General features: G+C 29.2%; 1 protein-coding gene across 4 annotated transcripts in view; it reads right to left on the reverse strand.

Moving 5' to 3' along the window:
• Nucleotides 1–27,886, reverse strand: part of LOC100200318 (sodium-coupled monocarboxylate transporter 1) — a 107,985-nt gene that overhangs the window by 7,682 nt on the left and 72,417 nt on the right. For 3 of the 4 annotated variants that reach the window (XM_065816745.1, XM_065816748.1, XM_065816747.1), the window contains 8 exons: nucleotides 23,668–23,803; nucleotides 16,611–16,699; nucleotides 16,224–16,336; nucleotides 10,649–10,719; nucleotides 7,240–7,326; nucleotides 1,707–1,897; nucleotides 1,517–1,626; nucleotides 815–948 (listed from right to left, as the gene is read on the reverse strand). In XM_065816745.1, the coding sequence (XP_065672817.1) occupies nucleotides 815–948; nucleotides 1,517–1,626; nucleotides 1,707–1,897; nucleotides 7,240–7,326; nucleotides 10,649–10,719; nucleotides 16,224–16,336; nucleotides 16,611–16,699; nucleotides 23,668–23,803 (931 nt within the window). The remainder of the gene's footprint in view (nucleotides 1–814; nucleotides 949–1,516; nucleotides 1,627–1,706; nucleotides 1,898–7,239; nucleotides 7,327–10,648; nucleotides 10,720–16,223; nucleotides 16,337–16,610; nucleotides 16,700–23,667; nucleotides 23,804–27,886) is intronic. The other variant, XM_065816746.1, reaches the window with a different exon arrangement.

The following is a 27,886-nucleotide window of genomic DNA, read 5'->3' on the forward strand; positions in this document are numbered from 1 at the left end:
CCAATGAAACTATGATTTTCATAGTTATTTTGTATGAAACCTTTTCGGAAATTCATAATTAAATCCATTGGAAATTTCTACTATTTACATTTAATTTCTGTCATAATTCAGAGAGCAGATCATTGTTCAACATTGTATCTTAGTTAGCAAAGTATCATACAGACCCAACTTTATTTTAAAATTACCTTAAATACACCAAAAATGAATATATATATATATATATATATATATATATATATATATATATATATATATATATATATATATATATATATATATATATATACATATATATATATATATATATATATATATATATATATATATATACATATATATATATATATATATATATATATATATATATATATATATATAAATATATATATATATATATATATATATATATATATATATATATTGTATATATATATATATATATATATATATATATATATATATAAATATATATATATATATATATATAAATATATATATATATATATATATATAAATATATATATATATATATATATATATATATATATATATATATATATATATATATATATATAGGCATAATTTTTAATAGCATAAAACAATATTTTCTTAGAAAATTACTAATAGTTGTAGGAAAAGTCGAATTCATCAAAAATCATTGACCAAATATGCCAAAACATGGCTTTAAATAAACAACAACTTAAGTTTTTAGAAGTTATTAAATTTAACAAATATTGTATAAAGCTTATTAATCATAAAAGACAAATTTTTTTAACTTTAAATTTTTGATTTTGATAAATACAAATTAACTTACACTTTCATCTAGATATATGTTCCTCAACGCCCAGTTATTTTTCCTAATACAGCAGGGAGTAAGTGAGTTCAGGAAAGCGCGGTAGTTAAACAAAAGGTCTTTGTCAACTTTTTTTACTTCAGTTGGAAATATCCCTAAAAAATCATTTTTTACTCTAAATATACATACATACATACATACATACATACATACATACATACATACATACATACATACATACATACATACATACATACTTACATACATACATACATACATACATACATACATACATACATACATACATACATACATACATACATACATACATACATACATACATACATACATACATACATACATACATACATACATACATACATACATACATACATACATACATACATACATACATACATACATACATACATACATACATACATACATACATACATACATACATACATACATACATACATACATACATACATACATACATACATACATACATACATACATACATACATACATACATACATACATACATACATACATACATACATACATACATACATACATACATACATACATACATACATACATACATACATGCATACATACATACATACATACATGTATATTCGCAATTAAATCATACTTAATTTTGTCTTTATTCAAAAAAATTGCAAACTAAAAATTAAAATTTTAATACTTAAAACGAACATTCAAATAGAGAAGAGAAAATGGAACCAGCAACAATAGTAAAACTAACTCCAATAGCTGCATACCAAAGGTAAGATATGGAATACCATGCTGCAAGCGACGAACTTAAGCTAAACAAATTTGTAGTGCATTTGTTACAAACACTATATTTAGATTAAAAATTGTGGATTGACCTATTTAAATATCTCACTCTGGTTCTTTATAACTAGGCCGGATGATGCCACTACCTCGTTGCCAATCCATTGTTGCATTTGTAATATTGAATTCAAAACATTTATAAACATGTACAACAGCTTCTCCTTTGTTCGGTGGGTAAAAAAACGAGCCAATTGCTAACCAAAATGTTGCAGAACATCCAATAAAAACTCCAAAATAGGCTCCCTAAATTATTTTTTACGTTACATCAATTAAGTTTATGAATGTTCATCAATAAAAAAAACTTATTATGCTTTATTTTGTTAAATAAATAATTTAGAAGAGTTTTTTGTTTTTTTTAAAAGAAAGTTTGTATGAAATATTTTTACTAGTTTGTATCGTCGACGCGAAGTAAACTGTAATGAAAGTTGTCATAACGACGTAAATAAATAATTTAGAAGAGTTTTTTGTTTTTTTTAAAAGAAAGTTTGTATGAAATATTTTTACTAGTTTGTATCGTCGACGCGAAGTAAACTGTATTGAAAGTTTTTATAGCGTCAAAGTATAAACTTATCAAACTAAGTAATACAGTAGATTACTGTTAACTCGGACTCTTAACATATATTTTGTCCGACTTAGCGAATGTCTGAGTTAAGCGAACCTTTTCGTATGTATAGAGAATTCAAGTGGAATTGAAAATTTGTCCGACTTACCGGATTTTTTCGTCTAACCGCATTTTGAGTTTAATGTTGTTGCTTGTATTATCATAGCAATTGACTTAAACTGGAAGCCTCAGATTAAAAACAAGGTAAATAAAGTAACTAAACAACTTGGTTTAATCAAGCATTCTTGATCTGTAAATTTGGTGCAAAAAGTTCAAGAACATTCTGTGGCAATTTCGTGGTTTCTTTTTATTAATAGTTCTTAGTTATTTTAATTGTAATTATGTATTAATCGGTTTTTGTAATATCGATTTTTGTGGGTAGTTGTTTTATATAAATTTATATAAAACTTTTGTAAAGCGGAGTGGAATTCAGGTTATAAAACAAATTTTTGGAGTTAAAAGGAGTTTTGTTTGGAGTGAGAAAACTACTGGCTAACCCGGCCTGGATTCAAGTATTAAATTATTGGATTTGTTTGAAACGTATGATGGAACTTAGGATGCTGCTGTTTGGATTCAGCGAACGAAAGTAATTGCAAAAATGCAGAATGTAAAACTGGAGTTACTCTTTCCAATCCTTCTAAGAAAAACTGTTTATTTTGTGTAAGATCCTTTAAACACCGAAAATAAGCATGACAAAGAAGAACTCGAGCGTGTCTTGTTAGCAGCATTCTCGGCATACGAACTTTTTGCTTATAGGGCATACGAAATTTTTGTAAAACCAAAATTAAATGTTGGAGAGAAAGTTGATGTGTTCTGGCCTATTTGAAACAACCGGCTTATCTCGCTAAATTGTCAGAAGAGTCTATTCGATTGGCGTTTGTCGTTTGATTGCCCGAGGATTTATCATCAAGATTTCAAGCCGTTATGGATCCAATTGATTTTATATTAACTAAAGTAAAAGCTGCTTTGAATTGTGTATGCGCTGATGATGTTGTTGTTGCTGTGTTTCAAAATCAAGCTTAAAAAATTCAATTGGTGTGTTAAAACTGTAAAAGGTCAAATTATATTGCGAGGAACTGCTCCTTTGCAAAGAACCTGGCTCCGAAGAATATGTTTTGATGTTTGAAATGTGGGGACGAAGAAAACGTGGCTGCAAAATGCTTAAAGACGCAGGAGAATGAGTTCAGGAGAGAGGAATGTGCGCTACCTTGATCCTGAACAATGGTGGAATTAGCGCATTGATTATTATTTATCTAAAAATTAATGGTATGTTAGCGACAGCTATGGTAGACACGAGATGCTCAAAGACAATCATAAAGCAAAAATTGTTGTCAAGAAATGAAAGTAAATCTCAGAATCCCCCAAAGGTAGTTACTTTTAACGGTAAAATTCATCAATGTAATGAATCAGCAGTTGTCACTATTAAGGTTGATGGTATCCAAGTACAAGACAAAGTTTCTTGTGTAGATTTTAAACCATTTGGAGTTAATATGACGCTTGGAATGAGTTCCATTAAATTTCTAAGAGGAGTTTTTATTTCCCCATCTGAAATGGGAAAGTTTGGGTTCAGCTTGTGTGAAATGGCAGAATCAAACAAAGGTAAAGACAACAAAATTGAATTTAAAAAACAGGAGCATGAAGCAATGTTTAATGGTCTCGAATGGGAAGTTAAATGGAAATGGAGAGATGGAGAAGGCCCTGACCAATTATTTAACAAAGTTGCCCAATACATTATACCAAAATATGCAAGAGCAGTATATAAAAACGAACTACGGAACTGGATCAATCGTAAATGCTTAGTTGAATATGACGAAAATAAGATGGGACCACCCAAAGGGTAAATTACCTTAATAGCTTTTATTCCCAACCGAATAAAGATAATAAAATGAGACCCATTTTGGACTGCAGAGAAGCTAGCAGTGTTATTGAGACGTATACAAAATATGCAGATATGTGTGTGTGTTGAGAAGCTCAGGAAATGGAGAAGAATGGTAAACAAACCAGAAATTATTGATTTACGCAAGACAGAAATTATTGATTTACGCATTATCTCCAGTTAAAAATTGAGGAATCTCAATTCCATTTTAAACATTGTTATTTTGAAACAAAAATTATTGTTTGAAACAACTTGGTTTTATATTGAATGTTGCGCCAATGATCCTGAAATCTGTTGAAATTGTTATTAACACTCACAACGATCAAGATAAATTGGTGAAGAGGGAACGCTTACGTGGACGACATTTTTTTTTGAATGAGGAAGTAGTGAGTCTTGATTATGTCAGAAGACATTTCGAATATTATGGTTTGGAGATTAAGGAAGGTGAACAGGTGAGATATAATGGGGTTTGTATATTGGGGTTACGTGTGTGCAAGGTATGTATATGTATATATATATATATTTATTTATATTATAATAATACATATGTAATAAATAAAATTGTGATATTATATATATTAATATATAATAAAAATTATTTACAGACGAGCCTTTAACGAACAATTTTTTTTTACTAAACGAGCTTTAAACTAACAGGTTACAATAATTATTTCCAGTTTTAAACCGGTCGAGCTCAAGCAACATGTTAAACGAGTCGAGCCCAAAAAATATTAATCCTTAACGAGCCGAGCTCGAACAAAGAATCGCATGTTCGAAACGAGCTCGAGCCGAGCCTGAACACTCTTAATTTGTAAACAAGCCAAGCCGAGCCCTGGCAAGCTTGGCTCGTTTGGCTCGTTTGGCTCGATTTACAGGCCTAGATGCAAAGCACAGTGACTCAAATCCCACTACAGGCACCTTCTTTTTTTTAAAAAATCTTTTTCAATTTAAAAAAAAAAAAAAAAAACTTTTTTGAAGTTATTTAGATATTATATGCATAACATACAGTGGCGGATCCAGCATTTTTTGATCCTTGAGATAGCTAACTTCCAGACATGGAGCTAACTCCAAACATTTATTTGTTTATACTTATATCAAATAATGAGGGTTTGCAAAAAATTGCGATGATTGGAGGCTGGGAACAAAAAAGCCCCCAAATTTTTGCTACACCTGCCCCAAACGTGAGAGCAACAAATCGATAAAATAATTTTTGTACTTTTCTCAATTAGACTTATATTCATCGATAATTTTTAAGTTTCATAGTATTATCTCTAAGCGTTCAAAAATTATGATCATGTAAAGTTTAAACCCTCTCAATTTGAGGGGGTTGTAGTTTTTATATGGTCATAATTTTTGAACGCTGAAAGATAATACTGTGAAACTTAAAAATTATCAATTAATATAAGTCTAGTTGAGAATAGTACAAAAAATATTTGACCAACTTGTTGCTTTCACGTTTGGGCTGGTGTTGCAAAAATTTTGGGGCTTTTTTGTTCCCAGCCTCCAACCATCGCAATTTTTGTAAACCCTCATTATTTGATATAAGTATAAATATATAAATGTTTGGAGTTAGCTCTATGTCTGGATGTTAGCTATCTCAAAGATCAAAAAATGCTGGATCCGCTACTAACATATATAAAGATATTATATACTATAACAAATAAAAGAGAGAAACAAACAAACACCGGGAGAAATGTGTTGCGCATATGTCATTAGTTAAACGTTACACATGAGTGTTTTCATGTAAAAAAATGATACGGCTGTAAATGAATAAGAAAAATCACGTTTTTGACGATTGGATGTTTAAGCGTTCAGAAACAACCAACAGATCATTTCCTAAGATGTGTTCTGCAGCACCAAATCTAGAGTTTTAAGCATAAACTTTTTCACAGTAAGATGTATTACTGAGACTTGCTCTGAATAAGAACCCTTGCCAATCGTTTAATCGATGGCAATTTTAAGTGATCCGAATGGAAAACTCGAAAAAATCTCGAAAACGATGCTTAAAGAGAAAAAAAGTTGTACTTACCAGTTCACGATAAAAAACTGAACTGAAAAAGTAATGGCTGCTAAAACTAAAAGAAAAAACAAACAGTTTCTAACGGTTTCAAAAAAGTTTCCAACGGCTTCAAAATAGTTTCCAACGGTTTCAAAACAGTTTCCAACGGTTTCAAACAGTTTCTAACGGTTTCAAAACAGTTTCCAACAGTTTCAAAACAGTTTCCAACGGTTTCAAAACAGTTTCCAACGGTTTCAAAACAGTTTCCAACGGTTTCAAAATAGTTTCCAACGCTTTCAAAACAGTTTCCAACGGTTTCAAACAGTTTCTAACGGTTTCAAAACAGTTTCCAACAGTTTCAAAACAGTTTCCAACGGTTTCAAAACAGTTTCCAAGACTGTAAAAATAAATAATGCTACACCTGCAGAAACTTTAAGTATTCCGAATGAAAACTCAGACTAAAACAAAAGAAAAACTGCACAGCATGAAAATGTGAAAAATAAAATCAGCAGATAGACAGTGCTGTGACACTTTAAAAAAAAGTATAAACTACGAAAAGTGTACTCCTAACAATCTCTGTTGTGCTTCACAATAAGAACACATTGTTTTTTTTCCTCAAGTTAAGTTTTTCTCCGATAACATTTTCGAAAAATATTTTATTCGTTTCTTAACTCTAGTAATTCAAAGTTCAACAATGTTGTTCAAATAAACTTAAAAAAAAGAAACAATTTTTTGTTCTTATATTATATTCATTTTTACGGGAGTTTTTACTATTACCCCACTTTCCTTACATATATATAACCGTTCGTTGAAAGTTTTAACAGGCTTCAAAATTGTGTTAAAGATGAAATGTATTTGTACAATTATTTTCTTTAAATAAATTGAAAAAAACTTTAAAGCAAAAATTCATTTTTGTCATAAAAATATTCATGCTTTTATGAGAGTTTACATGCTCCTATGAGAGCATGTAAACTCTCAATACAATAAAATTGGAGTAAACATTATGTGAAAATGAACAAGAATCCGTTTATCAGTAGCTTATCAACAGTGTAGTCAAGATTTTATTCTTGATTATGCTATCGGTCATAAAAATAAAATCTTAATACTACCTTCGAATTAGAAAATGGCACCATCATACCAAGAAAGAACAATCCACAGTAAGGTCCTCCAACAATACCGCTGATACTAAACGCAAGCTAAAATAATTTTTAATTAGTAACTCATATAGTTTTATAAAAAAGGATTTTTATTAATTTATTGTTATTATCTTAAATGCTGCTATCTATATTACTACAGGTTGTAATATATAGAGAGAATTCTCAATAACAAATATAGGTTTAGGTTTTATCGTTATATTACACTTTAAATTACTTAATAGATACTTTAATATTTAAGAGTTTTTTGTTTTATTTTAATTTTATTATTAATGCAATAAAGTTCTTTATATTCTTTATTTTCAATATTATTTGGGCTGCAAAAACTGGGACAATCGCAACGCGAGTATTTAGTAGATGTTTTTTCAGTTCCAATATCTAACAGTTGTTAAACGTGTTCACTTTTTACTTTATACACATTACACATACACATACACAGCAGACATTAATAATAACAAATGTAAAAAATATCAACTCACATAACAAATAAAAAACTTTATAGTTACACTAGTTAAGACAGTATAAGACTGATATTCAAACCAAAATTACTTGAAAAAGTTTTATGATTTGTGAGGTTTCCACAAAAGTTTTAAAATTGCCACCCCTCTCTCTTTCAAGATGATCCGGATCCGTCCCTTATACCAATATCACTTTTTTTTCAAAGCCAGCATCATACCTCATACCTCTTGGTTTAGAGCCAGAACTCTAACCACTACGCGACAAATGATTTTTAAAAATTTTAAAAGCAGTTTAATTTAAATTAGTCATTGATTGATTTTTTAACTAAACAGTAAAACTTTATGGTGTAAAACTTGAAAAAATTTGCAAAAAAATTTTTCAAAACATATTTAATAACTGTTATTTTAATAGTTTATAAAGATGCCTTTAATATTATGCTTACGTATGTGCAAGTTTAATATTATGCTTACGTATGTGAATGTTTAAATATAGCTCCTATGAAAAAAGAAATCATTTTATATATTCTCCCTGATTTCAGAGGAGAGAAAAAGATGGAATAATACCATACAAAATCAGATTTTATTTTTTTAGACTATACAGAAGCTATCGATTGCATTGGTTTAATCATGAAGTTTGTTTAATCAAATTTGAGTATCAACAACTATTAAAAAAAAAAACATTGTAACTTTAAGCAGATTTCGAATTATTTTATCAGCTTAGTTATGCGTTTATACATAAGTTTATACATAAGTTTTATAAAAAGCATTTACAATTTAATTATTGCATTTTACCGAATTGAATTTTAGGGTTAAAAATCCCTGCCATGTTTCTCAAATTCTGTTTTGAGTTAGCTATGTGAAAACTCGTTTTTCTTACAGATCAATTTGGAATATTTTTTTTATTATCTTCATATATTATTTTTAGAATTTGAATCATTAAACTTTGTTATTCTTCGGTTTATGGTTATAATAACTGGATTTATTAAAAAGTTTATTTATACTAAAAATATTGTTGTACTTTTTAGCATTAAATTGATGAATTAAAGGAAATTTTTTTTATTTCTATTTTATGCTTCTTCTTATGTTTTTCTTTTCAACTGTTCAAAAAGTTTAATTATTTCAAAATTAAGGTGTCTGCGACAAATAATTTTTGTTGCAGACACCTTATTTTTGTCGTACCTTTGGTACCCAATTTTCATTTTTTTTCTATGTTGTTGTTGGGGACAAAAAAGATCAATTGAAAATTAATTTTCTTTTATTATATTTACTTGGTACAAGTTTTTTAAAACTCTGATTATTTTAGATTTAAATTTAGATTAACAATAGCTTTTCTATTAGTAAGGGAAAACGGGACAAGATGGCATTTTGTATATTACATAATAATAACTAACAACTTCATATATTTACGTAATAACGATAATAAAACTTGACAAAAAAAAAAAAAAAAAAAAATAAGCATTGCTTCTTAATAGTAATACTTTTTCAAAGTTTAAAAGAGTAATGCTTATGATGATAACAATAATTATCGTTAACTTATTTAAATTAGCAACAATTAGGTAGCAACAATTTTATCATAACAGGTGATAAATAAGTTTTGTCATAAATTTAAAATGAAATTTAATAATGTTAAAATTTTTATTTTAGATCTATTATTTACAAGTCTTTTATAGAAAAATAATAATGAATAGTAGAGTCCTTATCTCCTTATTTGGTCAAGCTTTTTCCTGACTGATAAAGCATGATTTTGTGTACTTCTGTCCAACTTTTAAGTCTTTATTACCAAGACTTTATTACCAAGACTATATTACCAAGACTATATTACCAAGGCTATATTACCAAGACTATATTACCAAGATTATATTATCAAGATTATGTTACCAAGATTATATTACCAAGATTATATTATCAAGATTATATTACCAAGATTATATTACCAAGATTATATTTCCAAAGCTATATTACCAAGACTATATTACCAAGACTATATTACCAAGGCTATATTACCAAGGCTATATTCCCAAGGCTATACTACCAAGGCTATATTACCAAGGGATTATCTCTTTTTAACTCAACAAGATTTATTGCTGTCCAGTTGTTTTGTAAATCTTCATTTTTAAGTTTCCCCAAAAATTGCTTCTATTCTATAAAAAGAGCTTGTGGCAAGTTTGCTGAATTCGTGAATTTCGGGACATCAAATTTATTCTGATCTTTTAATATTTAGTTTACTTGGAAGCATAATGAGTGAACGCTAAATTGGGTTAAAATGCATAACTACCCGCGCTTTAATTAATCTTAACAGACGGAAGAAGCTTGTTGTTTAGACTTTCAATTTTATTAGTGGGTATGTTATAAAATTTAAGGATTCCAATAAATTTGTAGTATTTTCACATAATTTTAAATACTTTACAAGGTACAGATATCATGGTACAAAACGATAAATTTTTGCATGATTCTATTTTTTAATATGGTACTCGCACACATACACGCGCACACAGGCACGCACGCACACACACATATTGTCGCTTTAATCAAAAATGAAAGTTTGAGCATGCAGTTTAAATTAACAATTTATCTTTTAGCTGACACTCTTTTAAACTGATTATCATAGTACATTTAGGTAAAAGCTTTGCCTAATTTAGTGTTATCAGATATGACTAATGGCCCCAACATTTCATTTTGATCAATATTGGAGGTGGCACAATTGCTATCTTAGGCGACAATTTAAAGATAAACATAAAATATATTTAAAAAACTAATATTTATTTCACTACTGTGTAAGTGTGTCAGTATACCTGTGTTCGTGCGTACGTAAGTGTGTGTGCGTTTTTATGTATGTGAATGGGAGGGGGGAGGAAGGGGGTCGTAATTATCTAATGTGTTACCTGATAAAAAAGCAGTAAATTTACCTGCATCACCATTGAGCCAAAATACTTAACTAGGAATGCTAAACCAATGACCAAGGTACCCAGTACACAAACTAAAAACACATTACTATAAATATCAGTTTTTGCAAAGTCAGATATACGCTATCTATTATAATTAAATTTTCATTAATTGATTTTTTATAAACTAAAAAAGAAAAAAAAACAACCTAATATTATACATCTTTAACATAAATATATTTATTTCTATAAAAAAATACGTTTTCTCACTGAAGTGCTAATTTAAAAAAGAAGATAGAAATAAGAAACATTTTCATTTTCTATTTAGTTGTCGTTTTTGTTTATTTTGATATCTTTGTTATCAACATTAACTTTAAGAATGGAAGAGATAATACATTTATTTATAAATGTATAACATTTAATAACAAAGTAAAAAACGTAATAAAAATAAAACTTCTATAGTTACAAATATAAAAATTACTCTTGTCACGCAACGTCAGCTCCAAAATATAAAAATTACTCTTGTCACGCAACGTCAGCTCCAAAATATAAAAATTACTCTTGTCACGCAACGTCAGCTCCAAAATATAAAAATTACTCTTGTCACGCAACGTCAGCTCCAAAATATAAAAATTACTCTTGTCACGCAACGTCAGCTCCAAAATATAAAAATTACTCTTGTCACGCAACGTCAGCTCCAAAATAAAAATTACTATTCTTATAGATAAAAAAAAAATTTTGTCAAAAATTTTAACAAAAAAACTGAGCCGTTTTCCGTTGAAACCCTGAAAATCTGCTCTAAAATAACGACAAACACAACTTTAATCACTTTTATATAAGACTGTAAATATCATTGGTGCGAATTAATAGTTCTAGTGACACTATTAGCTCCGTCAAAATCACAATATCTACTTCAGTCAACAATCAATTTCAAGCAGTTTTAGAGTCATCTTATGACAGTTTTTTTTCTATTTGATTATTATGCCAACCCAACCGTTAATGGCATAACATTTGCATCTAAACTAATAAAAATATCTAGTAGAAATCTTATATCTTGGTGCAAATAAATAGCCTTTTGTAAACACCATAAGTAATTACGGTCTGGTTCTTCTGGTCTTGTTTTTTTTCCTTTACTACTTCAATCACTCTGACCTTTGAAAAAGTGTTTGAAAATGATAAAGTACAAAGCTGATTATTTAAGAAGGGTTCTAGTACAGACCCAGAAAACTATAAACCTATCTTCTTCACCTCAGTTTAAAAAAAAAAAAGGAAAATAAGGTCAAGAAATTAATCGTTACGAGTTTGTAGAAAAAAAAAGATGCGCCACATACTATTTTAAAGCGACGGATCTTTTTACAGCAAACATGGTCAGAAAGCAACCATTTTTATGCTTGCTTATTTTGCCGTTAAAGACTGCTTAACTTTTGCATGTCACTTTATTTTACAATATTTACGGTATTTGGCTTTTTTTTTTTTAAATAAAGTATTTTAAAAATCAGTATTTCTTTCTGAAAAATTTACTCCCAAATGTCTTGGCAATCGACTAAAACTCTTTGTTTTTCAGATATATGAAGTTATTTTTGTGGTCCAGTTTTATTGCAAGTCAGCATAAAATATTGGCAATCTCTTACAACCATTTTCTTTGTTTTACTAAATAACTGGAAATCTGGAAAAATTTGTTTTGTCTAATGCATAAATTGAACGTCTTTAAAAAGTTACATAGATAAATCTTGTATTATTTAGAATGTTATATTTTTTAATAACATATAACATTCTTAAAATAAAGTAAATTCCTTGACTCTAAAAGCATATAGATTTTTAAAAAAAAGCTAAAAGAAATTGGGTCAAACAAATTATTTCACTAGGCTAAATGCACTAACACAACATAGAGTAAGCCGCTTTACAAGTTTCCTTCTGAAACAATGCCCTCAATAAATTCTAGAAGTATACATTCCAGAACATTCGGAATGGCGCTCAATGACTTTCGGTTTTGAACCTATTTGAAATACTGAAACTAAGTTTACATATACATGCAAACAATTTAGTTTAATCATGTTATTATATGCGGTAGTGGTGTGGTAGTAGATGCGGTAGTGGTATAGTGGTAGAGCGCTCGCCTCATAAGCGAGAAGTTCCGAGTTCGGTCCCCACCACTTGCCTAGTAGTACCGCGCTCAACTTGTTTCTCCGCGCAGCGGCCTTGTTCGTCAAGGTTCGTGTTTTGAAGTTATAGAATTAAGAGAGGGTTTAAATCACAACTAAAGTAACCTCCTCGGCTGTAGTGGCCTTCATAGCTTTGGGGAGGTGAATTCAAATTTAAAAAAAAAATACATATATACATATTTTAGTGCAATATTTACATTTACTCTAATCTCACATAGTACTCTAATCTAAGTAGTCTACCTTTGTCTAGCCTTCAACATTAATTTTTTAACTTTTCTCTAGAATTACAATACTTATTTGTTGCAACATTCACATGTTATTAATTTCTAGTTGTAAAATAATAATTGCATTTTCTATGCCCACTACCAGTATTATATTAATTTTATAGAATAATTTTTAATAACATTTGTTTGTATGATAATTTGAAGCTATATATTTTAATGGTCCTTGACCCGGGCAACAAATAAGGTAAAAAATGAATTCATTTTTTGTGTTTTAAACTAAGATTCATTGATTTCCGGTGGCCAAACCGTTTTTTTTTTTAAGAAATAAATTCGTTGACCCCTTATTTTTTAAAATTAAGTTTTTACAAGTTTTTACACAGAGATAAAAGTTCATAATTTAATTAATAAAAATTTTTTAATAAGTTTCGTGACATTATTTTTTATATCCACAGCTTTTAAAGAATTAAAATATATTAAAAGAAACATTTAAAATTGGATATATTAAAATCTACAAGTAAAAATATCTGTTTTGATTCTTTTTTAAACTGTTCCATATTATTTTTCTGTGTATTAACATTTGGGAAATTTTTAAACACGCAAGTTACACGATATTGAATTGATTAAAAAGCTAAGTTAATACTATATTTTGGGATAATATATTTTTTATCTGAAAATATTATTGGTTATTTGTGAGCGATACTGTAAAAATAGGATTGAAGTAACATTAATGGCTTAGTCGTATATATCATTGCAACATTGTTTTGATATAATTTTCTCAATACTTCTTAAATGTTTCAAAAGCTGTAACATAAATCTTTATCTAAAATAACACTTAAAAATAGCTTTCTGACGTTTCTTTTTTGTTAACACGTTATTATTAGTAACACTCTGTTATTGATTCTCACACAAGATTAACTCAACAATTAGTAGATTGTTAAAGAAATGTAAACACACTGGTGAATCTAAAAGGTCTGTCGGATCTAGGAGAAAGCCTAAAACTTAAAAAATGTTTTATCTTACATGTTCTGAGATAAAACTAGATTTTAACCTTACTAATATCTTAAAGTGGAGAATATCACATTTAATAAAAGCAACACAATTAAAATTAAACACGACTAACAGAAGAATGTTTCAATAGTTTTAATGCACACAAAGTTGGAAAACATTATCGAATGAAAGTCATAATAAACAATGAATAAAAATTTATACGCTGTTTATGCCGGAAGTTAAAATCTTTCGCCAGAACTTTTTCGAGTAAAATTTAATATTTTAGTTTGAATTTTAGTTAAGTATTTGGACCTTAGAAAAAAGGAAATTTTATAAAACACTGTCTTCATCCTAATTCATGTACTATCTTTTTGTGAATATGTGTTGTACTTAAGCAACAAATAAAACTTTGAAGTATGCCTCATTCATTTGCTGAAAGCTCACCATGTGGCATAGTATGCTTTAAATAAAAAAAACTTAATACACGAAATAACGCTTACTTCTGTTCATCTCGAATTAAATTGGTATTGTACAAAAATCATACTCTTTGCTATCTAGGACCATTAATTTGGAACTTGTATCCAATAGATGTTTCTTAAAAAAGCAAAACTATTAATTTAAAAAAAGTAATGGGCAATTTGAAGCCTGTTAATTGCTTATGTAAACTATATAATGAATAAAAATTGATTGCTGTATTAGAGAAATATTTGACTCATGTAGTCAAAGATCACCGTTATCTGTTTATATAGTTCAGTATTTTACTATGTTTAGTTTATTCAATACTTTTTTATTTTTAACCGATATCAAATAAATATAAATAAATAAACGTTTGAACACAAGTTGTCACCGTTCAGTATCTATTTTAAAATTAAAGCATATCCGGCACCGAGGTCATCAGTGTTCTTGCAATTTAAAAAAGTAAAAATGTCAAATAAAAGCCCGTCAACTTTAATTGAAAGTATTTTCTCAAATCCGCAAAGGAAATATTTTTTGCCAAACCTTTCTATACGCAGAAACAGTAAGAAAAAAAATATTAGGTTTGAATACCAATACCACGTTCACATTTCTGTTTCCCTTTCTTTCTTTTAAGATGAAAACATTTAAAACATCTGAAAATTCATGTGTTTTACTGAAAAATTCACTGAAACTATTTAATGAGTTGTTAATAATAGTGAAATTACAGTAAAATTAATTAACCAACTATATAGTAACTATACCAATTACAGTAAAATTAATTAACCAATTATATAGTAACTATACCAATTACAGTAAAATTAATTAACCAATTATGTAATAACTATATCAATTACAGTAAAATTAATTAACCAAATCAGGGGCGGATCCAGCATTTTACGGTCTTTGAGATAACTAACTTCCATACGTGACGCAAACTCTAAACATTTATATGTTTATACTAAAGATACTTTGCGAAAAATTGCGATGATCGGAGTCTAGGAACAAAAAGCCCTTACATTATTGCCCCCCCCCCCTTCCTCCTTCTGCCTTAAACGTGAGAGCAAGTTGATAAAATATTTTTTGTACTTTTCTCAAGAAGATTTATATTCATCAATAAATTTTAAATTTCATAGTAAAATATTTCAGCGTTTAAAAATTATCGCCATGTAAAGTTTGAACCCCCTCAATTTGCGGGGGTTACAAATTTTATTTGGTAATAATTTTTGAGCGCTGAGAGATCATACTATGACACTTAAAACTTATTAACAAATAGTATTCTAGTTGAGAATAGTACAAAAAATAATTTTGTTTGGGGCAAGGGAAAAAAAAATTTTAAGGCTTTTTTTTTCCTGGACTTTAATCATCGCAATTTTTTGCAAGGCATTCTTATTTGACATAAACATAAACTTATGTTTAGAATTTGCTCCATGTCTGAAAGTTAGCTATCTTAAAGACCAAAAAATGACCGATCCACCCCTGAACCAAATCTATAGAAATTATGAAAGTGATGTAACAAAAAGGCATGAAGCATTACAACGTTCAGGAGAAGCATTATTTCTCATTCATTATTTTTTCCTGTCTCAAAACAGAGCATTTAGAAAACAAAATAGAAAATACATTTTTAATGAACTCATTCTTTTGGGCGTTAAACACCAGGCAAATACTGTTTTGAATATAGGCGCGATTGCAATTGTGTAGATAAGTATAAACGTGCTATCTAAAATATAGCGTTAATAAATGCTTCACTTCTTTAAGAAAAAAAATAAATACCTATAGTTTTTGATACCACAGTTGATGCTTTATTACTGATATTTGGCTTTATTTTCTTAACAATATCTTCTAAAACTACAGCTGCCATAGAATTAATGCCTGAGGATGCCGAGCTAATAAGTTAAAATGTTTCTTAAAAAAATTCTACTTTGTTTCGTAGTTGTTATGACTACAAAATAATTTGTTTTTTTGTTTTATTCAGCGTTATTAAAACTTTTTTATTGCATTCAAATTAACAAACAGTTAATCAATATAAAAACAATAATTTTTTGATTTGATTAACTAAAACAAATCATATGTTTACTCGTTGTATATGATAGTGAACTGTAAATGACAATGAATGATGAAAATAAGCGCATTAATTAACACAAAAAACAAAAGTAATACCTCAACGCACCACTGAACAAACATGCTGTAAATAAACCAGGAACACCTTTAAATTTACCTAACTTTTCCATAATAAAATACGGAAGCACCTAAATTTTGAACATTAATATAACAATTTGTATTTAATATTTACTTGGCACTTAGAGTTACCAAAAAACTTAGACCCATTTTTTGTGTAGCATACATATGTATTATACTTTTTTTTGTTTGTATGTTGTTGTTTTTTCAGTTGCAGAAAGTGATAAAAACAATTATAAAATCTAGACCCACTCCTTTTCCTAAAAATAAATAATTGAAGAATTAAAACAACCCGTCCTAATAAACACCAAAAATGCAAAAGCATCAACAGTTCAGTTAAAAACTAATCTTAAGTAGTATTCATTATTAGTCAACACTTTTGCGTACCGAAGTACGACTCATTCGTAAAGTTGGTTATGGTCAGATTTGAACACATATTGCACAACGAGGTATGTAGGGATAAACATTTTGTTTAACAATCTGACCAAATGAGCTATCCAGTCACTTTCAGGTTCAGACTGTTTCCTTGGTATACTATTTTTATTTAAATAATTTTTTTCTTTTTTATAAATATAAAATTTATTAATATTGAAAAAATATAAAAAACGGATGGGTGAAAGCAAAATTTAAGAAAGAATAAATAATTGTTACAAAAATGTTCTAGTATTAGCTAAAATGATAACTGAGTTCTATCACCTCAAAAATATTATTAAACCAAATAATAAACTTTAATCAAATATAAAACTCAAATTGAGTGTTAAACTCGATTGAATATTGGGAAAATTTGAACAAATTGAACTTGGGGAAAAGTAATCATATGAGGCGCCTCACAGGAAAAGTCTTAGTTTCTAGTTACAGAGATATTTGACATAATAGTTAGTCAAGTCAAAAAATTCAAAAACGAGATTGTTTTTTTTTATAGTTTTATCATATTACAATACATATTAGTGTTATTTTGTAAAAAAATTTTTTGGTAGTTGCAAAAAAGGATTTTTTTTTAATGTGGAAAAGGTACCAACTCTTCATCAGAACTATTTTGATAATGTTCTCTCCTCTAGAAGTAAAGAACTCCTTGTTAATTATTTTTTTATGCTGTATTATTAAGGTTTTAGCGTGCCAGTATATAATACTTTTTATTTTTGATCAATAATCGTTGAAATTCGATCAATAATCGTTGAAAATCCTAAGAAGTTATTGAAAATATAACTTATTTGTATGTTATTTATTAACCCTTTAAACCGAGTATGGTGACCAAATATTTTATTAAATTTTTTGTTATGTTTTTAATCGTTGTACCAACAATTATTGATTGATAAAAAAGTTATTAGACTAAATAAAGAAATAGTTTTAAATATGCTTTTCTTTGTTGAATTCCTTTAAACAGGTGCTACTTTAGAAACAAATTGATTTCAAATGCTGAAGTAATAAGCCCGCTTAACTCATAAATGTATCTATGTATTGCGGTTTTTTTGTATTTAAATAGAAGTGCATGACAGTGATGTTCATACACACCAAATTAATTATAACAAATAAGCAACTATTTGTTGCGAAATTTCTGCTAGTATTTCAAATCAACGATAAGAGCCGACTCACGTTAGGTGTAGATAAAAAGTTCAGATAAAATTAAACTTAAATTTTATTTTAATGACTCGTTTAATATTGATGGTTTTTAGTTATTATGAATTGTGAATCCAGTACTTCTAAAAATGCTGATTTAGCAAAGATTTTGAATAGTTGTAGAACTGATGGTTTAGTCCATCAGAAGTCAACGATGCCCAGCACGATTTCTTTGAATATAGAGATCGTGACAATGATTTCGATGATGATTTTTGAATGTCTGATTTATCTGATAACCAAGCATCTGGCGACGATGAAGCGGCGATCAATGAGAATCAACCTTTAACCTTGACTTTGCACGATGAACCAATGAGTGAGAATGCACCTTTGGCTTCAACTTCACAGGATGAACTGACAATCCAAAATGACATTCTTGTTCTTGATAACACCATTAAGACAATAATTCCTCTCCGTTCACTTTACTCACAGTTATTTGAAAATGAAGATGAGGAAAAAATACAAATTATTAGAAAATCTGGTTGTGGATGTAATCAAGGAGTAAAAAATAAAAACTGTATGGCGCGCTTCTCACATTCAGAAATACGCAAATACAGACTACAATGTTTTGAGATTGATGGGATGTTTGAACATGAAAACGAACTAAATGACAATATTGTTGCCCAGTTAAGTGCTCTGCTTCACACGAGTGAAAGGCTAATGTGTTGTAATTGTTATGAAGATCAAAATGAACTTCGTTCAAAAACACTGATGGATTATCGGTTTCACAGATACAAGGCAAGTTTGAAAACATTCCTGTTTTTGCATGGGATTGGCGAAAATGTCTCCGTCTACTACTCAGGCGAAACATTAAGTTTTGAACTGCTCCTCGTAGACATGGCAATACTGGAAGACAACCCAAAAATACTTGTACAAATGTAGATGCCACAGCAGTTGTTCAACTTATAATGAATTATGCTGAAAACAATGCACTAGTTCTACCCGGAAAAACTCGAGGAATAAGAAATCATCGGATGATGCTTCTTATGTCATGGGAGACAAGGAAAAGCATACATGAAAAATATAAATCCGCATGTGATTTGTCTGAAATGCATTCGCTGCAAATTTTATCTTTCTCGAAGATTTGGAGAATGACCTTGCTTTTTATTGTTATCCAACGTCCGCGCTCGGACTTATGCAGTGTGTGTCAGAATAACACTATAAAAATGTCTGAAATAATTAATCTAGAAGTAGAAGTCAAACGAGAGCGTATAACTGAGATGTTAAAACATCTAAAGTTAGTTGAGAAAGAGCGTTCCGTTTATCATGATTGTATCAAACTGGCAAAAAAATGAAATTTCACACATTTCTTTTGACTATGCACAGCAAATCTTTCTACCAAACTTACCAGATCAACCTGGACCTATCTATTTTTTAAATCCGTTTAAAGTTGGGATTTTTGGTAGTGCAAATGAATCGGCCTGTGTTCAGCACAGTTATGCGATACCTGAAAACATGTTAACCGGAAAGGGTGAAAACTGTATTTTGAGTATGATTCATCACTACCTTGCTGAACATAAATGTTCTATCAAAGATCCCCTGTATTGCCATGCTGACAACTGCGTAAAGCAAAATAAAAACAACATTGTAATGCAGTGTTTCTCTTGGAGAGTAGCTGTTGGGTTAAACCAAAAAGTAATTATTATGTTTATGCCTGTCGGTCACAAAAAATTCTCTCCAAATGCAAGATTTGGGACTCTGAAATCCAAGTTTCGGCGAGGTGAAGTAGCTTTGGTCAAAAAGTTTGCTGCATGCATAGAAGCTAGTACTCCAATTTCAAAATTGAATGAATCAATCATCATCGGTGACGAGAATGGTTCAATTTTTGTTCCAACATATGATTGGCAAGAACAGCTTTCACCTAATTTTAAAACGATTCCTAATATCAAACAATGGCACTCTTTCACATTTCAATTTGATAAACCTGGAGTGATTACTTGTAAGATTGATTCGGACGGTGCGGAGTTAAAATTCCAAATATGGCAACACCAACTCATCTCAAAAATTACCACGCCACAAATATTACAACCTAAACTTCTCTTTCCAGAAAGACAATGGTATCTCTACGATAGCATCCGAATTTTTGTCCCAGAACGCGGGAAAGATTTAATTTGTCCAAAGCCACAAGTTGACAGGATAACGTTTGCCCAGGTTTTTTATTTTTTAACACCTACCATCATTACGAGAATTTAAATACGGATATATTTGACTTAATAATTAGGCTTTAAACAATGAAAACATCACTAATTATCTTATATATTTTTTTTATTTCTAGGTCATCGCAAAACAGTTCAAGAAACGGTTAGCAATCTAGTTTTTCTGATGGGTTTGCTTCCGGTTAAAAGAAAGCCGTCCACATGTTTTTACTACAAACAAAAACATAAAAATAAAATGCTAAAAACAGTTGCAGTTTGCCCCAAACGAAAAGCAGATATAAAATTTTGTATTTAATTAAGAGTCGTACGTTTTTGATTTTTCAGTTATGTTTCTATTTTTTTATTTTTAAAGAGTTACTGAAATTTATTTGATGCGAAAATTTTTGTACCCGTAAAATTTGAAAGTTCACATAATTTAAAAATGTTATAAATTCAGTTTGATGAAGAAGTTAGTGATTATTTTCTGTTTTTAAATGCATAATACAGTTCTAAACTGTATTATGCATTTAAAAACAGAAAATAATTACTAACTCCTTCATCAAACTGAATTTATAACATTTTTAAATTATGCGAACTTTCAAATTTAATTTTCTCAAAAACGCTATTCCGGTCGTTGTCCCGCACAAACAACTATAACTTGGTCAAAAATATAGATATTAAGTTAAAATTTTTTTCTTTTTGATCATTTTTCTTTCTATTATACAGTAGTGCTAATAACTCCATTTCTAAGACTTGGTCCCTTATCCTGTGAGGTGCCTCATATGATGATGCAAAATAGTATAGGGAAGTTTATATTATTACTGTTTATAGCAACGATCTATTTTATAGGTAAATATGAGTTACTGATTTGGCATTCTAAATATATCAAACATCATCATAATTCACCTCAAATCTGGTTTTTTATATTAAAGTCAATTTTTCTTTGGTAACTGATTTTTAACAACATGAGTTTTAAAATCTATGTTTCTATCTTTTTCGCTCGTCTAGTTTCGGTTTTAAGGGTGAATTGTTTGGGTTAGATTTTCGAGTGTTGCTTTGAGGTTGTCCGTGATGTATATATCGAAAAGTTAGTCCATCTATCTTTTGGTAGCAAGGTAGGGGATTTTGACTTGGGTTTTTCCAATTTTTTATGATAATGATTCTGAGCAGAATAACCGCACCTTGGCATCCTTTTCTTAGAGTACCAATGGGTACGTTTTGGTCTAGAACGTGTGCTTTCCGGACGTACTTTTGCTGAAAATGTAAAAAGTAACCTTTAATTTTATTTCAGCATCCAAAAACATTGCTACTGACGAATTTTTGATAATTGTAAATTTAAAGAATTTATTGGAGGCCTTGTTACTCCCCAAACATTCGCTAACAAATTTTTTTCAGATAAAGCTATGAGAAAACCGTAAAGAATAAAATTTAAATCCTCGCACCTGCATACTAAGACGTTAGTGCTGTCGTTCGATGAGTTAGATTTAAACATTTCCAGTTGTGTCTTTGTTTGGACGTTCGAAATTGCAGAAGATCGAGGGCTAGCATTGCTTTTTGTCATCTCGATAAATTAACGTTGTTAGTACAAAATCTTCACGATGTACAAATTCTATTAACACGCTTACCTTATTAACACAAATAGAACTGTTTGCTTTTTTTTCTTTCTGCTATGAGAATCATACCGCCATCTATGATGATTAAATTTTGTAGAGTAAGTTGATTTATTAGTTATGTTTCAACCATGGGATATATTAAGCTGTTTGCAACACACCTAATTATGTTACAACCATGACAAAGCCAACAGTTAGTTTGCAAGAAAAAAATGAAACTTGGACGAGGGGAAAGACATTCTTTAGAGCTCAAACTAGATGTAAAAACTCATTGATTGATATTGAAGCGTTTTATAATTGTTCGAGAATGTACCACTATAATCTTTTTTTGATTTAGATATGCTAAATAAAGCAAATTTTAACCTCTTATATGGTTTGACTAATGCTCTTAAGATCATCTGTAGAATCTTTTAGTAGATAAAATTCTTCTTTGTCATCAACAGATGCAATAATCGAGTTTATGATGAATAAGCAATGTAATGGCGACAGTGAAATAAGTAAAACGTTAATGGAAACCTGAAAAGAAGAATTGCTGTACGCACAAATATGAAATTAATGAATCTACTAAAATCAATAAATGATTCATCGCATATTCCATCAAAATGTTATTTACATTTGGCTGACGAAATAACGCATAGAATTTTTTTTTGATATAATTTTTATGAAACAAAAAATAATAGTGAAACTGTTTCTGTTGAAGAAAAAGAAAAGACTATGGAAGAAGAAAAAGTTTTGCAAAACTCAGTATCAAGAGAATCACAGACTAGAGATAAAAAAAAATTCCATATTAGGAATACAAAACAAGAGTTTACATTATTTCGCAAAACTGGAAAACAAACCAAAAATTTGGAAAAACTATTTGATACTATTTGTTCAATCAAGTCAAGATCTACGAATTCTGAGGAAGGATTTTCCATATCAGCTAATATTATGCACCAAAATTAGATCACGATAATCTGATAATTTGTTGATCTTTGTTGTTGTTGATAACTGTTTAAATGCGCTTGTATTTCTAAAATCTTTTTTTTTTTAATTGAATTTTTTTTTATAAAAATGAAATTTAAACATTTGCCATTTTTATTATATTAAAAATTTTATTGATTGGTTATCCAATATCCAGCGGTTTTCAGCAACTCTAATACCGTTAAATCTTAACAGCAGTATTTCTAATATATCTCTTGCCGACTGTTAACTGTTTAATGTTAATAAAATATTTTTTTCAATTGTAGATACCAATAAAAAAGTTTTTTTATTAAATGCAGGAGTAATAACATTTGTTATTTGTACATTTTTGAATTTTTGTTTTTACATAATTGTAATTAAAACAATTTGGAAAATGTTCTTATGAACAAAGGAGCCAAATCCATTTTCCAAGAGTTAGATTTAAACAGTTCTGCGAGCCTATTTGTATTATTTGTATGCATAACTTTACTTATAATAAGAAGACTAAAAGAAATTAAGTTTAATATTCAATTTTTCTCAAAATAGAAAAGTTCACAATAGTTTTTGTAGTTTAAAAACCTTCCTTATAAATGTCACTTAGTAGGCTAGAGCCGGCGTCGAACCTCGAACCTTTTGGTTCTGAGCTAGAACTGCTGCGCTACTGCTGCATTAAAATAATATTTACATAAATGCAAACATATTTGTTTAAAAAACTTATTAATAATGTATTTAAATTACTTGATCATTACTATTGACTGCTTTGATTCCAAGCACTCCGATATTACAATCGTGGTAAACAGCATAAACAACAAGACCAGAGAGAGAAACCAAACAAATAAAGAATACGAGAGCTGGAATATTCATAAGCAAAGCCCTGTTAAATTAAAAAAAAATCAGTTTGAAACTATTTTTAAAACCGTTAAATGTATAATAACAATAATAACAACAACAATAATAATAGTAATATAAATAATAATAATAATAGAAAGTAATTCATGTCAATTAACTACGATTTTTAACTTTTATGTTTAAGGAGGTCAGTAAATTATGTAAATGTTTTATTATAACGGCTTTAAATTAAATCAATGTGCTACATAATTTATATATTATTCTGTATACCCCTATTTGTTTAGTTTTTACATTAAACTTTTGTGTGTGTTTTGAGTGAATTTTAGATGCTGATCCAAGAGCACCGTCATTTTAAAATATTAACATAATATTTCTTGTCAAATTTAAAAAGATTATAGTGAGCTTCATGTTTAGAGAACATTAAATTATTTTAAATGGTAATTTTTTTATGCGTTTATCACGATAACAAATATATCTTACGAAATAATAAAATGTTTGTCAACCTGCTTACCATACAAAATTTGGAAAATCGTGCATTTCGTTTCGTGGACCTTTTTTATGAAATAAAATAATTTTCAAAAATTCTAATATCCTCGAAAATTATAGTTATCTCTCCTTCAAACAAAAACTGAAAAATATTGTACTTTCAATAGATGGGATTCAATAGAATATCTTCGTACTTTTAAATTTTAAACTATAAGATATTGTTTAAGTTTTTTTTACTACGCTTAATTTCAAAAGGTGTTTACAACAATCTTATTTTTTATTCCACCTTAATGTATTGATAGTTTAATTTAAACTGTTGCTAATTTTTTATTTTCCATATGTATCAGTATTTATTTAAACGTGTTAAAAGCAGTTTTTAGGCTTTTTTTCAGCGGTTCTCGGTAACAAGATCATCCGATCTTCTTCGAGTCCCCGCGTTCTTGATATTTTAAATTTATTACAAGTTATTGTATTTTATAACAAAACTTTTAATTTTTCTTCGAAAAATGTATTTATGCAGTGATATATTTGTAAACAAGAAAGAAAAAAAATGAAAAATAAACAAACAAAAACTTTAGTGATCACATTTCGTCTAGTTTTTTATTTTAAATTATTCGTCTAGTTTTTCACCCCATAAATCAGCCCTTTGGAACTTCCTCCCATCTTTATGTTTTCTTGACTCATTCAATTTACAACTTGACAAGTCATCTGTTAACCATTTCCTTGCTCTTTAATTTTGTTCTTGCTCCCTTGTTGGGAGAAAATCAGAAATGAAAAATCTCCATGTTTTTTTCGACTTGTAAAACTTACAACTCTTCAGGTCTTAACAGAGGTAGTGGTGTAGTGATAGCTCGCTTCATAAGCAAGAAGTTCTAATTTCGATCCCCACCACGTCCCTCGCAGTATCGCGCTCAACTTGTGTCTCCGCGCAGCAAACTTGTTCATCAAGTTCGTGTTTCAAACACGAACTTGACGTTTTGAGTTTTTCGACGTTTTTACTTTGACATTTTGTTTTTTTGTTTCGAGTTTTAGAGTTGAGAGAAGGTTGTAACCACAATTTAAGTAGTCTCACCCGACTGCAGTGGCTTTTATGGTCTAGGAGAGGTGAATTAACAACAAAAAAATTTTTTCTGTCAACTGTTTCTTTGCTCTTTAACTTTATCCTTTATTAGCCTTCAGTAATTGATGTTTGAATTGCTTCAAGCTGCACTCGAGGCTTACTTTAAATTATCTCGGAGCATATTAGCTTTCAAGCTAAAATTTCTATAACATTCACACTAAAATTCTATGGACTAGATGTTTTCCAACCTAATTTTTAAAAAAAAAATTTTAGTGGGAGTTCATTTTGTTGAAGACTACTACCTATTGTGTGAAGTTTTATTTTTATTATCACTTCTAGATAAACCATCTAACTACTCCTCCAACTAGTGTTTGATGCCGTATTATCTAAAAGAATAGCACAAATGCTGTCCGGGCTGTCATTTTTTTCAAGTACGTTAACTCGCAAGCAAGTACATCCCCAGTTACACCAACAATCGGTGTTGTTCTGTATGCTAAGTAGATCTCTGGGGATTCCCTTTTTTTGTTTTCTCAATTCCTATATTTTAAAAATTTTAATAAACAAACTTTTCATTATACTTTTAACGTTATCTATTCAATTTAAATTTTTATTGGTTGGTTTACCGAGTCATTTTTGTAATCACTTTTATGGGTTTATTATGCATATTTTTTCCAATTATATTTCATTGTAAAGTTTTCTATTTTAAATATTTAACTCGCAGTTTTTTTATTGTAAAAAAAACAAATTTTTGCAACTTTAAGAAATTCTCAATTCGCCTGTTATTCGCTCTTGTGTAAAAGTAAAATGTTCTGTAGCAACACATTTTGTTATGAAATTATTGCTACAAGCATGTTTGCGTTTTTATGGTTTTCCTTCTAAATCTGTATTTTCTGAAATTACTATTAGTTTCGACAAAGTCGAAAGTAATAGTAATTTCCCTGTCTAATTTACACTTATGAATTAGAATGTTATTGAGATCAAGTCCTGGTAACAATAACACCTGGGAAAGTTTTTGAAATTATCCAGTTGTTTCTTTCTAGCAGCTTTATTAAAGTTATCCTTGAAGACCAACACTCTTCTTTATTTCCAGTAACTTCTGGAGCACCTTAAGGTTTTATCCTTGGTTCTGTTTGGTTTCTTATCTCATTAATGATCTTCTTGACAACCTCACATATAAAGTATTTCTTTTTGCTGATGACTCAACTTTATACTCCGCTCTTCACAAAAAGTCTTCTTTTTCCGATAGCTTAGAACAAGCAGCCGATTTTAAATCTGACCTCACTTCCGTAACAGATCAGAACTCGCAGTGGGTTGTACATTTTAACTCCAACAAAACTCAGTTATTTACTGCAAACAACTATTGCAATACGGTTGACATTCCTATAATAATGAATGCCAACCCTTTTACTGAGTCCTCCTCTTTAAGTCTTCTTAGATTATTGTTTACTATTGACCTGCCATTTAAAAAGTATATTTACAAACAATTGCTAAATTAGCAAGGTTGCTTCTCTTTCTCGTACTCGGCATTTTCTTACTTCTGATTCCATTCTCTAACGCTACGAATTTGTCCCTGTATAAAATAATGTTGTCATTTTTAGGCTGGTTCTTCTAATTGTGTTCTTTCTATTCTAGGCAAGGTATAAAAACGCATTCTAAACGTAGTTGGGCCTGCTCAAGCTGGCCCAACTACGTTTGAATGCGTTTTGAAATTACGACGATGGAAAAGAGGCTCAAGCTTTACAAATGTAAAGCTTGAGCCTCTTTCCCATCGTCGTAAATTTGAATCTCTTTTTCTTTTGTACAAATACTAATATGGTCCCGGCTCAAAGAAATTGTCATTTCGTTTACTGTATCTGTCTCTACATGCTCTAAAAACTTTTATTCATCTAGTTTCTTTTTCACCCTCTTCAATTCTTTGGAATTCTCTCCCATAATCTACACCTTTTCAATTTCAACCCAAAACAAAAATTCAAAAACAAAGGTCCTCAAAACTAAAATTTAACCGACTGAAATGTGTCAAATACCCAACTTGCCAACTAAATTTGTAAAAACAATGGCTATGAAACCTAACTTAAAAACCACTATTCTTTTTTTCCATAGAAGCTCCTAACTTAGTAGTGGTAGCATGCAGCCTTGTTAGTAGAAAATTAGAAAGAAAAAAAAAATAGATCTTTGATATCATTGAACAAAGCATTTAAAAGAACTGCCCCGAGACTAGAAGAACATCCCTCTCTAACCAGCTCCATATAGCATCTTGGAAACTTTAAATGCTATAATCTGGTTGAGTTCTTTTGCTTGATTGACACACGTCATCTTCCATAAATAACAAAAGAATATGTTTTAAAAAAATTTAAAATGAGTTTGAAATTATTTTGCACAATATATATTATATATATATATATATAATAGGTGTATGCATATGAAACCGCTGTTTAAAATAAGACAAGTTAATTTTCTTTTTAAGACAAAATTAATGTATGGATGATTATGTGTGTGAAACTACGTTCAATTTGCTTTAAATATCATAGTTTTTAATTTGATTTTATTCATATCTAGATAATT

This window comes from Hydra vulgaris, chromosome 13, assembly GCF_038396675.1.
Source record: "Hydra vulgaris chromosome 13, alternate assembly HydraT2T_AEP".
NCBI lineage: Eukaryota > Metazoa > Cnidaria > Hydrozoa > Anthoathecata > Hydridae > Hydra > Hydra vulgaris.